The sequence below is a fragment of the Lytechinus variegatus genome, chromosome 7 (assembly GCF_018143015.1).
Source record: "Lytechinus variegatus isolate NC3 chromosome 7, Lvar_3.0, whole genome shotgun sequence".
Taxonomy (NCBI): domain Eukaryota; kingdom Metazoa; phylum Echinodermata; class Echinoidea; order Temnopleuroida; family Toxopneustidae; genus Lytechinus; species Lytechinus variegatus.
This window is the reverse complement of record NC_054746.1, coordinates 210,914-228,071: the sequence shown is the minus strand read 5'-3', so window position 1 is coordinate 228,071 and position 17,158 is coordinate 210,914. Positions and strand designations below refer to the sequence as shown.

The following is a 17,158-nucleotide window of genomic DNA, read 5'->3' as shown; positions in this document are numbered from 1 at the left end:
AATGCTATATCAGGTTCTCTTTCTTCAAGACAAGCAACATCCTTCCTATTTGACCAGCTATTAACATGTAGGGGAAGCCCAATTCTTCCAAACAAATCAAATTTATTGTGTTTCAGGAATAGATTCCTGTGGACCATTGACTGGAGAAATCTGTTCATACTCCTTCCCAGGGTCCTTCAACATCAAACTTATCCCTAAGTCACAATTCCTCTGTGGTGGCCATATAGATGGCAAGTAAAAAAAACTTTCTGTTTTAACATTTTTTTTACCAGCTATATATAGATGGTTTTAATAAAATGGCCATTTTTGACTCGCCGTAGAGCAAATGTGACTGAGGTATTAGCAATTGATCTTTGGGATGTTTTTTATGATTGATTGTATTGATTATTGTGTAATATCAATCTTAAAATAAGCTCTACAATCAATAGCTAAGCTTTTTTAATAGATCACCTCACTTCTGCATTTTACTTATTGTTAATTCATTGTTACTTCATTGATGACATGTATATTGTTTGTAGGATTGAAAATAAACTTGAAACTTGGGTCAGATGAGAATTGTTCACTTTATATGAATTCAAATAGGGCCTATAGTGTGAACACTTCATAAAGATATGCCTTTCACAGGAAAATCCATTTCAACTTTACAAAATAAAAATACGCATATATTCCTCATTTACCTGAAAATCAAACTAATTGGTGAGGATAGTGATGCTATGGCTACGCACTCTTGAAATATTGGTTTTCATATATACTGACCATCAAAAGTTCTTTTAATGATGAACTGATTTCATTATGTACGATTATTCTATTGCTTTAAAAGTCTTATTCTTTCGTGAAGTTTACATACAAAAGTGTATAAAATGTCCCAAATGTGAACAAACTGTTAAGCCTTCAAGCCTGTGATTAGCGTTTTGCCTTGGACCAAAACTACCAGGTACTGAAGAACGATCTTTCCCCTGTAACATCAACTGATATCAGAAATGAGATCGAAATGAACAGTAAATGCCAGCTGCGGTATGCCAAAAGGAATGCAATTCTATCAATAACATCCTCTAAATTGTCCCGAGATTTGATCAATTTTTAGCATTCTAGTGTTGATGATAAAGGCTTGTAGTAGCAATAACAACCAATCCATCTGGACTCCAATGGGGCATATCAGTGGATGTAATTGCTTTTTGTATCCAGGGGAATGATAAGGGTAGGATTTAGTGATGACTTTGATTAAATCAAGAATCGTTTTTCATCCAGACTGTGTCGGGATCTGGTGAGACGCTAGAGAAACAATCAAGAGGATAACAAGGTTTGAACGAGATCGTGATTGTTCGGTTTCAACCAAATTTTAAGTTCACCGTTAAACATGGTGACACCCATTTATCAACATTGAAATATTTTTTGATTGAATGTGATTTCTTGTGATATTTGGATGGAAATTTGAACAAATTGAACTTTTCATACCAATAAATGTGATTTCATGTGCTTAAAGAGTCATTAGTTGTTATCAAAGATGTGAAATGCATGAACTTTCATGGCTGTTAGGCAGTCATGATTGGTAACAGCACAGAGCGTTGTTAGTTTATCCTCGACATGTGTTGTGACAATATGAAGCCAGTCTGTCACTGGGTCTCTCATCGGCCTGGAGAATTGGTTGCCGTCGCTTTTAAGAGAGGGCGTTTGGGGAGAAGACAATGACAGAACTATATGGGATTACTTAGGGAAACACTAGAATCTGGCTTTGGAAGGAGTTCTGATGATGGGTGATGATGCTGTCCTACTTCCACATCACCATGGCTGTGCATTCTGCGCATTTCTTCTGATCTATTCTGTCAACGGCGCTGAGACTGGCCAATTGTAGAACATGAATAGGATTGGTAAGCCACTGACAGGCTATAGTCCACTCAAAGTAGTGGCATCCAGAGCCATTGACAGCCTGTCCTGGTCTTTTGGGTTCGTCCTCTTGTGTCATCTGTTTATGATAGGGTCGGAGCAAAACAAGGAGCGTCTTAACCGAGGCTTATCTCTCAAGTTCTCACCATGCCTGGAAGTGTTCATTTGCACCAAAACATTTGCCACAGAGGAAAATCCCTCAGCTGTTCGCCATCTAGCATGGTATCTCCTGCCGTGCCGAGCTCGACCCCACATGAAACCCTCACCATAGTTTAACAACGTGTTACAAGAAGACAGAGAGGCATGGAGTTGAGGAATAACTCATTGACAAGGGGCTTAGAGTGGAAGGAATCCCCTCCTTTCAGCCAGGTTGCATGTGTGCCGAGACTCATTGTCTTGACAGCCTTAATTTCCCCACCTGTAGTCCCCCCCCCCCCCGATTCTTATCACCTTCATAACCGTCTGCAGTTTTAAAGCGGAGCCTTAATTTGAAATTCAGGCAAAGAAAATATTGTATCTCCAGGTTATCCTAACCCAAATATTGTCTTTGGTGCTTGGTGACATTGTTTGCAGCATCTTTGCTTCTTGAGTTCCCTCCCCCTCTCCCATTTTTAACTTTCATGTATTGTAGAGACATGACTCAGTAGGTGGTTTCAAACCGCCTCGATCACAAGAATCCCCGTTAAATTACGAGAACTTTTGTGGGCTAAAAAAATACCCATTAAAAATTCCTGCATTCACACCGCCCTGAAACATACCCTTTTGGGATAAGTTCCCGAAGTTACAAGCATGCGCAGCATGGTCTGATAAGCAGGCAAGACGCGAGATTCAAAATCACTAGCCCAGCAGCCACCCACGCCGCTGCGCCCAACGACACACTGGGCTAAAAGTTCCCGTAATTTGCTTTCACATCGCCAAAATACCTGCGACCTTGGAAAAATCCCCGCGAAAGTTCTCGTAATTTCGCCAAGTACCTACTATTTAGCGGGTATTTTCTTTCGGGGATATTACGCGTAGTTTGCTTTCACATTACCAAAATATCTGGTATTTTCTGATCGGGGTAAATTTCCCGATCAGAGAATACCTGGAACTGACGAACTTTGAGGCGGTCTGAAACCACCTACTTGGCTCCTGAAGAGTCAATTCACCCCAACCTTTTGATGTTAAGAAGATATCTCCTACACTTAGGCCATTTACCTACTTTCACTTTCCTAATTAAAGCAAACAAAAATTGTCCTGATAAAAAGCTGTATATTATAGCCTACAGCTTTTAATTAGGATCATTTTTTGGTCTTAAAAAGATGTTGCAGGGATTATAATAAATTAAAAATAATTCTTATTTACCCAAGGTAGCCTCTTTTGCTCTCATGATCTGTTCTCTCAGCGGGCCCTGCATAAAAGAGTGTTATTATAACCTTCTCCATTCTAGTAAGTTAAGTCCCAGACAAGATGGCATAAGGTCCCACTTTTAAAATTCTTTGGAATGACTTGGCCTGGGGTTGAACCATGACCTCCCATTCATGAGACAGCACCCTACCACTGAACCACCATGTTGGATTACAAGAGGATTGTTTGGTCACATTAAATAATCCTAACAAATTAATTTCAATACTTGATTTGTTTTGAAATGTGAAAAATGATTTATCCTTGGCATAACTTTGCATATTAGATTGATCAAGATATGTCAATGGTTTATGTCTTCCCTTTGCTCTGCTCTGTTTCTCTCTGCAAGATCCGGGGAAACTAGAAAGTTTAATGAGTCATAGTAAATATTCCTCATACATGCCCTATTTCCATTTTACCACCTTACCAGTGTACATTTAGACCTCGTGGAGTTGGATTAACGACATTGCTTCTCATTAAAATACCTGTCATCACCCCAATTATTGAGACTTTAAGATGGCCGAGCCGCCTAATCAATACATCTATAGTTTTCCTTGGTAGTCCTTCAGGAGGAGATATGGCTTCCCGTCCTCTGGCGCTGACCCTGATGGCTTGTTGTCTAGAATATATGCAGGAAAAAATGGAGAGGAAAACAGAGAGAGGGATGGGAGGAGGGGTGGGGTGGAGGGAAAAGAAATTTAGGAGTATGTGAGGGGATGGGAGAGAAAGTAAAAGTAAGAAATAGAAGAGATAGAGAGAGAGGGAATGCAAGGGGGGGAGAGTTGGAGAAACCGAAAGAGAGAGAGAGGATACAGTGGGGGAGGGGTGAATAGAGGGAGGATGGCAGGAGGTGACAAATTGAAAGAGAGAATGCCAGGGGGGGTGGAATTAGGTCCATAAAGACAAGAAAATAAAGGAGTGATTCAGAGAGACAGAGAAAGAAGGGAGAGAGAGAGAGAGAGGGGGGGGTTACTGAATGATAGAGGGGAGGGAGAGTTGTATAGTAAAAGAATAAGGGAAGGGGGCAAAGGGACAAAGACTGTGAGAAAATGAAACTAAGAGAAAGTCAGAGAATCAAAAATAGAGATAAAGTTTCATTCAGTTTGAATGTAGGATACAGGAGGAGTTGAACTAGGAGGAGAGAATCTGGAAGAAATTGAAATAGGTCAGCAATTTGATATGATCTGGGTTGACATGGTCCCAGGACAAACAGGATTGTACCTTGTCACAATGGTTTCTTCCATTGTTTCCCTTCGACCTATTAATCATGCCCACAGCGCACAGCCAAAAACAAAAAGTCCCCCTTTTTATTTGTTGAGTAATGTTCTGGACGGCTTTCAACAAAGGCTATTAATAATCTCACCCCCTGAGTAACGGATACGGGGGGGGGATACCAAAAAAGTGGTAGGGGTGTGCCGCGGGCGAGACAAAAAACCGAGGGCCTTGGAGCGGGCTTATTGTAAAAAGGAGGGTCTTCGGAACTACAATTTTGTGAAAACGGGGGTTCTTGGAACAGATGGCCAGCGTGTGAGTACGTGCGTATGCACCCCTATGGAACGGGTATGCCTGCATGATGCAGCTAGCGCGGCCTCCGCCAGGTGCGCTCACCCAGACACGATGGTCGGACAGCGCTCGGCGGCCGCTTTTCACCAAAATTACAGCAGATCAATGCGACCGGAACGGCGTAACGAAAAATATGCGATGCTTTGGAGCGGATTTCTTCTTTTTTCTCGATAAGAAAAAAATTCTATGCCTTGGAACGGAAATTTGGGTGTAAAAATGGGGGTCCCCTCCGCGGCACATACCCACTATGCATTATATACTGAGTGCCCCCCCCCCCCCGGAACGGATATCATAAACAAATTGAAATTTTCTTTTTGTTTTGAAATGCTCCCAGTTAAGTCATCTGTTGAAAGCTGAATTCCCAGGAAAAAAATACTTTGGAACTTTCTTTAACAATGGATTTTATGAACTCCTAGCTTTTTTAAAGCATGTTAGGCTTGTTATTTAACTGAAGCTTATTTTATTTATGAAATTATACATTTTTTAGGGTATTAAAAATGGTATATGATCTAAGTACAGTATATATTTTATAAATTGTAGCTCTCAAAATTTTAACTTTCCATTATCAGGCCTTCTTTATTTTCTTTTCTTTATTGGGAACTTCTTAAAACTTTAGAACCAATTTTACTCCATTCCTGTATCTGCTGTTATTGAAATCATTATTGCTATCAAAATGATCAAAACTTTATTTTTTTCACTTTCAGAATTAAAAATTTCACTTCTCCCCTCCTCTTTCTCTTCCACTTTCACTTAACTCTTATCCAAGAATTCTGATAATCTCAGAACCAAAGGGTCATAAAATCATGCATGATGAGTTAATACCTTTTTACCATACACACACTGCATTTGCAATGAATGGGAGGAAAAGGTCAAACGAAGAAGAAAAAATGGGGGCTTTGAGATCATGTTTCATTGATCCTTCCACTGATTTGGATGCCCTTGGGGGCTAAAGTTCAACTTGCATATTTGAGATATAGATACAGAGGAAAGATGGGTAAGGTGAAAGTACCTCTAGATTGCCAAGGTCAGATAACAATCTAAAGGCAAGAAAGGACAAAGCAAAATAACAAGAGTACCAGTGCACTTCTGTTGTTTTTGTTGCTGTTTATGTTGTTATTGCTATTTATATAATAGTGCCATTACACGGTTGTGTCCTGTGCACAAATTGATGCAGAATTCCTTTTTTGCAGTTATTGATTTAAATTGTTCAAGAAAGTAATAAAAACAGTTAAAAAACAACATTGACAACAAGAGAAGTTTACTGGTATTTGCTGTTGTTGTCATTGTTAATGTTACTTTGACAAGCCTATGTCTTGTGCACCAATTGCTGAAGATATCTCATTTAGCTTTTATTAATTTAAATAAAAACAAAACATTGACAAGAAGAAGTCCAATAGTACTTGTAGTAGTTGTAGTTGTTGAGATTGGGAAGTTCAGGGGAGCGTTTCATGAAAGGAATTGTCGGATGTTTTATCGGACAAGCGACAAGTTCTGTTTCACCCGACAGTTACCATAGTAACAGTACCCCTCAGCCAATCAGATTCAAGGAAAGTTGTTAGATCTGACAACTTGTTGGACAAAACTGTTGATGAAACGCTCCCCAGGACAAGTATGAGGTCAAAAACCCTGATCAAAACACTTCTTATTGACCTAATCAACCGCTGTTGTGTTCTGGAGGAGTATAACAAGTAATTTCTGGTCATAGTGGTTAAAGCCAGGAAAGTGGATAATAGGGCTATGAAGGGGGTGAGTCACACCAGATTGTTCTTGTTGCAGTCATAGGAAAGCCATTGGATATATGCTAGGCTGGACTGGATAAACTTTAGGAGGAGATGGGGTCCGCCCATGTCCCCTCCTCTTTCCCCTGTACTGTTAGATGAACCATGAAGAAAAGACTGAGAGTGATGGAACTGTATTGGGGGGGGTACCAGAATTTATACCTATTTCCTTAGGTAGGACAAGCTTGTTTCTCTATGATGGCCATTTTATCAATTTTCAGCAACTTAACACACAAACTTTAATAGAGTTGATTTTTATTTTGATTATGATGCTGATGTGATAATAGTGGTGGAGGTAATAATGATGATGCTTGATGATGAGGAGGAGGAAGAGAAGGATGGTGATGATAGCCTTGTACCATTCTCAAATGGTGCTATCTACACCTGATGTAGAAGTATTATGCAATAGGAAATAGGAAGAACTGTCAATTGCTTGGATTGACCTCTGCAGGAGATATCCTCAGTTGTGGCAGTTCAAGCATCCCTGCTCCCTGTCCTAGTATTAGCTGCTACTGCTGTGACAGCAGCCTCTGTAGGGTGCTGGGTTTGGCTTTACGCAGCGTCACTGGGCCGTATCACCTGTATGGGTTGAGGGAGGGGGGCAAATCTCCGGGGACGAGGCGCGGTGATTCACGCTACCCTTCTCTGGCTGACATGCTTGCCTGTCATCTAATGCTGAGCTCCTAATTTCCTCTTCGTGATGAGTAACATGGTGAACATCAGCCAGCCATTGACCTTGATTCGCTTGTAGAAAGACAAAATTCAACAAGAAAGATGGAAGGATTGCCTATCAGAAATAGAATATCCCTACTTGTTATTTGATATATTTAGACGATATTGAATAACATTGCCCGGCAACAGGTAGAAAGGATAGTAGGTGTGCATGTTAAGTTAGTTAAGGTTAATGAAGATCGTATCAGACATATATCCTGCCCAAACCCATCATCCTTCTCTGATTTTCTCTGTCTAGTTCAGATTTGAGCTGAAAAGTGGCCTGTTGCCTCTTTTTCAGCCACTTTCCAGTGAAAAACACGCAAAGCTAGAGCCTGGGAGTCAGACTAGCTGATTCATCTTGTTTGAATTATGAACATGGTTAAGTTGAATAACCTGGAGACTGATTTTTTATGAAGCGATGATCATAGAAACATATTCTTTCGACATCATAAAGTTGAAGAATACATCAAGTATACCTCTACCCATTGTCTGTAGACTCATCTTGTTGATGATATTTTACTACCATTGCTCATGGATTTGTTACAGGACAGTGAACCCCTACACCTATTTGCAAGAGGCATTGTTTTCAAGTAAGACACTCTTTGGTTTATGTTTTACAATGTTTTGACAAAAAATCCAGGGAATAATGGTAATCAAGTTTTTTGTGCGACTCTTTTGCCAATGTTTTACACCCTTGACTTCATTATTTATGATTTTTTCATCTTGAGGAAAGTATTTGACAGGCAGCAGGAACAAAAACAAAAGGACAAGAATAATCATGGATATACATGTATTTAAGCCTCGCTATGTAAACAAGAAGATTATCAAGAATACATATCTAGTAAATTATTTTGTATACACAAATTTCAATTTAAGTATATGAATATAAAATGATGACTCAAGTACATGACAGTTCATTTTAATTAAATCAAGAAAAACAAAATATTTGGTATTCTGGTCCGGGGGGGGGGGGGGTAATAAGGGTGTCAAAAACACAAAAATTATGAAAAAAGGGTATCTATTTCGCTAGGAAATTTTCGTGTTTAGGGTCAAATTTACGAGGGTATACAATCCAGACTAAAATGTTTTATAAAGGATGTACTTTTTGCCCCAACACTATGTGTTGAGAGTACGATTTGCATGAGGTGGGCTGTACCAAATCCAATGATGTAGGTAAAGGTAAAACCGGCGACCGACGTCCGTGTTTGAAGTGTCGCTGTACTTGTTTAGGGGTACAATTTGGGGAATATTTGCCAATAGTATCGTTTTGGTTCCAATTATTGTTAAGGATAGGGTTTCACACACCAATACTTGTTAAGGGGTGCATTTTTAGAATATGGAAAATACATGTTTAGGGTGCTTTTTGAGACCCATGGTATCCACTTGTGAATGGAAGTGCCCCCCCCCCCCCCGGATTCTGATAGCCATGGTTTAGTTAAACCAAGGTTAAATTAGACATGGCTTTTATGGACTGCTACTTGTCAACCTTTTCATCAATTGAAAATTATTTCACCTTGCTCCAAAAAATGTCAAAAAATTAATTGAGTTGTGAAATGAAAAGGACAGGAATACACAAAAATATAATGGACTTCTATGAATTAATTTGTAGATTATAATTGCAACAAATATAGGACAAATATTCTGAAGTCCAGCATTCCACAGAAGAATGGTTTAAAATTCTAGTTTAGACTACGGTTAAACCTAGGTATAGTTATCAGAATACTACCAAAAGACGTTAGGTTTGTTCAATGAGGGTTTTTAAGGATAATTTTAGAATCTATATATATTATTTGTTAAGCTGTAGAAATATCAAGATAACTAACAATTTCCTGGGCTCTATAACACGAAGGTGTGCAAACAATCGCTAAATACCAATGACAAATCAAGATAATCGTTGGATGCACACACTTTTAAAATACCAACCTGGAACCAATCGGTGCTGTTCTTTCATATTTGCAATTCATCGCAAACCTTTGTGTTCCAGAACCCTGATCTTTTCTTATACAAAAGCTTTTTTTAAGTCGGCAATGATATCACGATCTCAATTGTGTACTATTGTTTAAAGTAATTTGCCAAATAAAAAGTAACGAAGCAGGAATCGCAAATGATTTCTTTTGATGTGCTGTCACGACCTGGGCAAATCCATCTTTCAATGTTTTTATATTGATGTCTCATCAAAAAGTGACCCTTTTTATCCCTCCCCGAGAATGAAGTACCCATTAGACTGTCTTGAAAAAGCCAAAGTTAGATTCATCTTCATTTTGATATCGGGCATTGAATGCCCATTTCACATTCTGCTCTTAAACTGATTTTTTATATATTTTATTCTCAAACTGATTTTCATTTCAATTTGCATTTTTATTTTCTAGTGTGAATTTGATAGCATGTTTTTGTTTATTTTTTTAAGTTATCAATTTTCAATCATCGTCGCTTTTGTAGTCATTATCAGTGTTGTTATTATTAACGTGCTAAACATGTCAGTCACAAGAAAAGAGAGTTTGGAATTTTTCAATATCCATCAGATTGCATGGCAATTGGTTTATAACACATTTCCGAGGAATTTAATCTCTAAAAGTAAAAAAATGAATTCACTTTCCACATAAGATCAGAGAGAGAAAAAAGGTTGGAGAGAAATAGCCCCCCCCCCCCCCCACCATGCCTTCTACCAGTGTTACATTCATGAGCTGAAAATGATAATAATGAAGTCCCTTGAATATTCGTCTGTCAGAGTTGGGATATTTCATACGGCAATATATCATAGAGGGATAAAGTCTTCCTTGGGAACACTCTTGATTTGTTTTTGACTGTCTCCAAAGATTTGCAGAGGTCAGACGAAGGTCCCCGCTAATGCGCAGTAAACACGCAGGTCACTTTTCTCCTTCAAATGAAAGAAGGAATTCCTGAATTTGATACCGAAGAGGTTGTTTTCTTCTCTACCCATTCTTCAAGGCATTGTGCGGAAAAAATTCCTGGTCTTTTTTTTTTTAAATAAATCCTTTCCCTCTGTACTTATATTTGACTTCTCTGCATTTTTAATAGGCCCTTTTAAAGCGGGTTGTATTTGATTTCGGTTCCATCGTTGTTATTCTATTTTCTGCGACCATAACCCAGATTTGGGGGGATTCTGATGATAAGTTCAATTACTGGTATGCGGTTGTTAACCCAAGGAACATTCTTGTATTTCATGAGATTATGTGCTGTGATTGTGAAATCATAGATGTGTTTGCCTCAATTTCATATCTCTATGGTTCAGTATATGCCAGAAACTGGTGTCAGTTTGTACCTTCAAAATATATCTCTTTATAAATATATTTTTAGGTAATGAGAAAAAAGCATTTGTTGTAATGGATATAAAAGTACTAGTAGTATTTATTAATCCATAATTTATGGGAGACTCTGGTGGTTCATTGGATATTAAGAATCTTGAAAAAGGAATAAATATGGGAATAGTGTAATTATATCTATGATGGACTGAAAAGGTAGATAGTGTTTAATGTTAGTTTAATGTTTAATGTTAGATACTGATACAGGCTTTTAATCATTCATTCAAAGAACACAATAAGTACCATGTAGTCATAATTATAACTGTACAATGAAATTTTGTGATATAGTTCATTTGAAGAAGTAGGATAGCTTTTAATTGAAATGGCAGTTCAAAAAAAATTATTCGGATACATCATCCTCTGAATTTACAAACTAATATTGCTAGAATAGCGGTGATGCAATCCAAATGCACTTGAATTATGAAGCTAAGATGAATATGAGCAAGATAAGTAGGTTACTGTGAGAAAGAAATGAAGTAATTGACATTTCCAAAAATCCTTGTATGAATATATTCCATCCATTTTAAATAGGTTAGGAAACCTTAAGTTGTTCTGAGTTGAATTCAGTTTACTTTTATTATAAAGACTCTTGGTTTACACCCTGATTGTTTTTTTTCCATTTGGTATCACCTAACATGGTAGTCTTAGTTTGTCTACAATCAGTTTGTCGACTAACCATTTGGTATCACCTAACATGGTAGTCTTAGTTTGTCTACAATCAGTTTGTCAACTAACCATTTGGTATCACCTAACATGGTAGTCTTAGTTTGTCTACAATCAGTTTGTCGGCTAACCATTTGGTATCACCTTACATGGTAGTCTTTATAGTTTGTCTACAATCAGTTTGTCGACTAACCATTTGGTATCACCTAACATGGTAGTCTTAGTTTGTGTACAATCAGTTTGTCGACTAACCATTTGGTATCACCTAACATGGTAGTCTTAGATTGTGTACAATCAGTTTGTCGACTAACCATTTGGTATCACCTAACATGGTAGTCTTAGTTTGTCTACAATCAGTTTGTCAACTAACCATTTGGTATCACCTAACATGGTAGTCTTAGATTGTGTACAATCAGTTTGTCGACTAACCATTTGGTATCACCTAACATGGTAGTCTTAGTTTGTCTACAATCAGTTTGTCGGCTAACCATTTGGTATCACCTAACATGGTAGTCTTAGATTGTGTACAATCAGTTTGTCGACTAACCATTTGGTATCACCTAACATGGTAGTCTTAGTTTGTCTACAATCAGTTTGTCGACTAACCATTTGGTATCACCTAACATGGTAGTCTTCGTTTGTCTACAATCAGTTTGTCGGCTAACCATTTGGTATCACCTAACAAGGTAGTCTTAGTTTGTCTACAATCAGTTTGTCGGCTAACCATTTGGTATCACCTAACATGGTAGTCTTAGTTTGTCTACAATCAGTTTGTCGGCTAACCATTTGGTATCACCTAACATGGTAGTCTTAGTTTGTCTACAATCAGTTTGTCGACTAACCATTTGGTATCACCTAACATGGTAGTCTTAGTTTGTCTACAATCAGCTTGTCGGCTAACCATTTGGTATCACCTAACATGGTAGTCTTAGTTTGTCTACAATCAGCTTGTCGGCTAACCATTTGGTATCACCTAACATGGTAGTCTTAGTTTGTCTACAATCAGTTTGTCGACTAACCATTTGGTATCACCTAACATGGTAGTCTTAGTTTGTCTACAATCAGTTTGTCGGCTAACCATTTGGTATCACCTAACATGGTAGTCTTAGTTTGTCTACAATCAGTTTGTCGGCTAACCATTTGGTATCACCTAACATGGTAGTCTTAGTTTGTCTACAATCAGTTTGTCGGCTAACCATTTGGTATCACCTAACATAGTAGTCTTAGTTTGTCTACAATCAGTTTGTCGGCTAACCATTTGGTATCACCTAACATGGTAGTCTTAGTTTGTCTACAATCAGTTTGTCAACTAACCATTTGGTATCACCTAACATGGTAGTCTTAGTTTGTCTACAATCAGTTTGTCAACTAACCATTTGGTATCACCTAACATGGTAGTCTTAGATTGTGTACAATCAGTTTGTCAACTAACCATTTGGTATCACCTAACATGGTAGTCTTAGTTTGTCTACAATCAGTTTGTCGACTAACCATTTGGTATCACCTAACATGGTAGTCTTAGTTTGTCTACAATCAGTTTGTCGACTAACCATTTGGTATCACCTAACATGGTAGTCTTAGTTTGTCTACAATCAGTTTGTCGACTAACCATTTGGTATCACCTAACATGGTAGTCTTAGTTTGTCTACAATCAGTTTGTCGACTAACCATTTGGTATCACCTAACATGGTAGTCTTAGATTGTGTACAATCAGTTTGTCGGCTAACCATTTGGTATCACCTAACATGGTAGTCTTAGATTGTGTACAATCAGTTTGTCAACTAACCATTTGGTATCACCTAACATGGTAGTCTTAGTTTGTCTACAATCAGTTTGTCGACTAACCATTTGGTATCACCTAACATGGTAGTCTTAGTTTGTCTACAATCAGTTTGTCGTCTAACCATTTGGTCTAATTGCCAATTAGCCCATTTAACATTTTGTCTAATTTTCAATTTGTCTATGCCCATTTCATCTTATATATACTTTGTCTTACACCACTCAGTCAGTATAAAATCGATAAACTTTTTTTGAACCAAATTTATTCAATTCATTTCAATTTAGCTATACTCATTTCATCTAAATATAGGCCTACTAATTTTTATTTGACAAAGTGCAAAATGATTATTAGACAAAGTGGAAATGAGACTATCTGGGATTTAGACAAAGTGACAGTTAGACAGAGTGAGTATTAGACAGAGATGATTTGGACAGCTGTCAAATAGACAATATTGGTTATAGACCATGTGGTTTAGCCATGATGGTGTTAAATGGTATGAGAATTAGACCAAATACAACAAGACCAAATGAATGCAAATGATAATGAATTTTTAAATCACACCCCATATGCTAAATAATCTGAATTTAGGCCCTCTTTCCTTTTATTTTATTAAGAATGAGAAAAGGTTGTAGTCGGCCACAAATTGCTTCCAACATCTTATTTTCTTAGCTCTTCACGGGCAATGGACATGGAGGGAAGATGGGGAAATCATTGTTTGTTGAGAGCAAGCTTAAATTGCTTGTTTTGTGTTTAATGAAAGTCGTCCTCTTCACTATGTAGATCTAAGATTTTCTTCATCTGCCCCTGTTGGGGGAGTCGTGTGTAATAAGATGGAATGAAAGTTTGTCTTTTCAGACAATGCGATTGACTCTTTTATTGATGTGATTTCTTCAATAATGATTGAGTGAATTTTCAGTGGTGATTACTGATTGGTCCCTATTGTTTAAAACATTACGAAGTGTAAGATTTTCTAGGACATGTGATATTTTATATTGTTATTTCTTTATTTTGTTGAAACTGAAATTGTGTAAATGAAACAGCATATATACTGTCTACTATTAGCTTCAATTGTGACCTATTGAATCTCTTCTATCACTCTGTAATGTAAAAAGATTTGATCTATTTTATGATTATTTTAACCACTTTTTATAAAATGTGCTTAAATGACAGAGTTTATGTAGAAAGAATATTTAAATCATGTCCGGAGTACAGAATAAATTCATAAACTTGTAAATGTAATACAACGTGAATTCAACTTTGCAAACTTCATGCAGTCTGAAAGGCATTTTGCTTTTCAAGCTAAACTTGCCTTGATTGACGCTTCTGTTGTAAAATAGCCATCTCTATTTGATTATTCATTTTAACCTAAATTTGTATCAATTCGTTGTTTTTATAGATGGAGGATTAGAGAATAGTCTAGGCTCAGGAGATGGAACAGGAGAAGAAGATGATGATGACAGACTAGCCAAAAGACAAAAGAAAAGAGGTATCTTTCCCAAATCAGCTACCAACATCATGAGGGCTTGGCTATTCCAGCATCTCACAGTAAGTAGTATATATATCCCTCTTCAGTTAGAGAATAATGATAATAATATGCAATATTTATTTAGGGCTACCATGTTGCCCTGTTTGTCTGGGAGACTCCCCCAAATCAAATGAAAATTTACTGATTTTCAAGCAAAACACTGCAATTTTCAACATCTCCCCGATTTATACATTGATTTATTTAATTGGATTTCTTATGGAATGCCTCCCTTCTTCCTCAGTTTATTCTCTCTGAAAGGTGAATATCAAAATTAGCAGCTCTGTTTATATAATAACAATATCAAAAGTATGCAATATCTGTATGACAATAATAATCCCAGGCATTTGTATTGCACCATCATTCCGATTATTATGTATGATGAGGCACAATTATTACCCCGGTTTTAGCTCGAGCTACTCTTTCCTGCTCTCAATGAGTTAAAAGAATTAATTCTGCTGGGTACCCACTCTATTCACCTGGGTTAAGTGCAGCTCAAAGAGGGGTAAATTTCTTACTGATGAAAATGGGCAGAGCAGAGATGCCAGTTGTTGCAAACACTCTGTTGTTATGGAAATGTGACAATTACGATAATGCAAAAGGGCTTCCAACAAAGTCTGCTACCTTATTGCATCATGTTGGGATTGTTTTTTATCTCATAAAGCAACTAAGCATTCACCTAATGTGTTTAATTGTTACTATGTCAGGCAAATCATTCCCAACATACTTATATTATCTCCTATCAGAGAATCAAATGAGTATAGTTTATCTCATACAATATTATTCCTGCTAAATCAGACAAAGTTTTGTGCATTGCATACTGACTTTTAAAGAATTATTTAGAATTGCAGAGTTCATTATATTTTTGCTTCGAAAGTTTTGCATATTCATGTTGGATGGATATAATTATGATCTACATTGAAAATATATTTTTGAAGTATGTTGTTGTCGGCTTTTCTCTGTATTACAACTGACAAGAAATGTAACAATCTACTTTTGTATACTATTCTCATTTTCAAAATTTTCAAAGAATTTGAAGCGGTACTTATGATCCCTCCTTTCTCAAAATGCTTTGACCCAGTTCTGTCTGTAGAGGGGTATGAAAATTCAAATACTGACAATCTGACATTGTCAGATCGTGGTCATAATACATGTAGTTTGAAAGGACAGCATAGTGTACACCTAAAAGAGTATGATGACAAGGTGAATGCAATTTACCAGGCTGTGGTAACCATGCAATACATTAGCATTAGGAGCTTTGATAATACGATGAATTTAAAAGGAATAGTTAACTTAAGGCTGTTCATTCTTCATTTGTCTGCTTTTGTTGTTATCATACTCTCCTTCTTTCTCCTCTCCCTTGCCCTAGACAGCTAGCTATAGCCAGGCTTTCTCTCTTTGAGTTCGGTTGCTATCCTCTAGATTCGCAACCCATAAATCATCCCCGTCTGTAATAATTGAAATGCTGGGTCGGTTGGCAGGTAGGGTAAACATAGTGAAATGGTACGTCCAATAGGATCAGACTCATAGGCACCAGCCATGGTAGGCCCTGTAAAAGCACACGGTCATTTTGTTTTCATGGGATCCACTCCATACTTCCCCCCTCCTTCCCCTTTCCTCCTCTTCCTCCTCCTCCTCCCCTTTTTCCTTCATCGTTCCTCCCATCCCTCCCCTTCCCATCGATGAGTCGTGAATAAAGCATCTTGGAAAGCATCCCACCGTGACTTTGCGCACCGAGCGGCTTCCCAGATCCATGGCGTCGTCCCCCGTGCGAATGCATCCCTGATCAAAATTAATGCGCATACGATTTTGTCCTGTAGTAGGCTTGCCCGTGAGTCTATTAACAGGCAGACAGAGCATATTCTACAGTATGATTGTTTTTTAGCTGGAAGGTGTAGAATTTTGACATATCTGTGTACCATATCCATGACAAGGTCCTGACAAGGGTATTGTTTTAGATGATCCAGGGGTTGGTTGGTCAAAAAGAAGTTACCATGTTTTCAAATAATCATTACTCTGATCAAAACAAGTCTGCATTCTCTAAGACATTCATGAACTTTGTTAGAATAGAATGTTTATATTAAATCTTTTTTCTTTTTTGAGTGTATCAATAATCAAATGCATATGATCACATTATAGGGTATCTCCAATTTATCTCTTCTTGTCCCTTTCTATATGCATTTCTCACCACATTCTTACCCATGCTAAGATCATTTCAAGGGGAGTAACACACGAGAAAAGCCTAAATGATTCTCTTTTCTTTGTCAAATAGTAAGAAATCAATCTTAACTCTTTTCTTAATTTGAAGAAATATTAATAATAATACATATTAAACAAAGGAACAAAATTGAAAAATATACTTGCGATTTTCCAAGGGACATTCAATTCATAACACAGGAAAGATGTTGTGATATGAAGGAAATGCAAAGAAGATGCATCCAGAGGTCACTCACAAAAAACACTTTCCCTTTCTGATCTGTAAAGTTTTGTGTTTATGCTTTCTCTTCCCTGCTCTTTCTTCATCTCTTTGTCTATCTTTCACTCTGTC

At 37.5% G+C, this 17,158-nt stretch overlaps 1 protein-coding gene across 1 annotated transcript in view; it reads left to right on the top strand.

Moving 5' to 3' along the window:
• The window catches only part of LOC121419455, a 73,758-nt gene that overhangs the window by 20,584 nt on the left and 36,016 nt on the right, over positions 1-17,158 (top strand). Inside the window, exons 3-4 of the mRNA XM_041613933.1 lie at positions 117-234; positions 14,426-14,633. Coding sequence (XP_041469867.1) covers positions 117-234; positions 14,426-14,633 — 326 coding nt within the window. The remainder of the gene's footprint in view (positions 1-116; positions 235-14,425; positions 14,634-17,158) is intronic.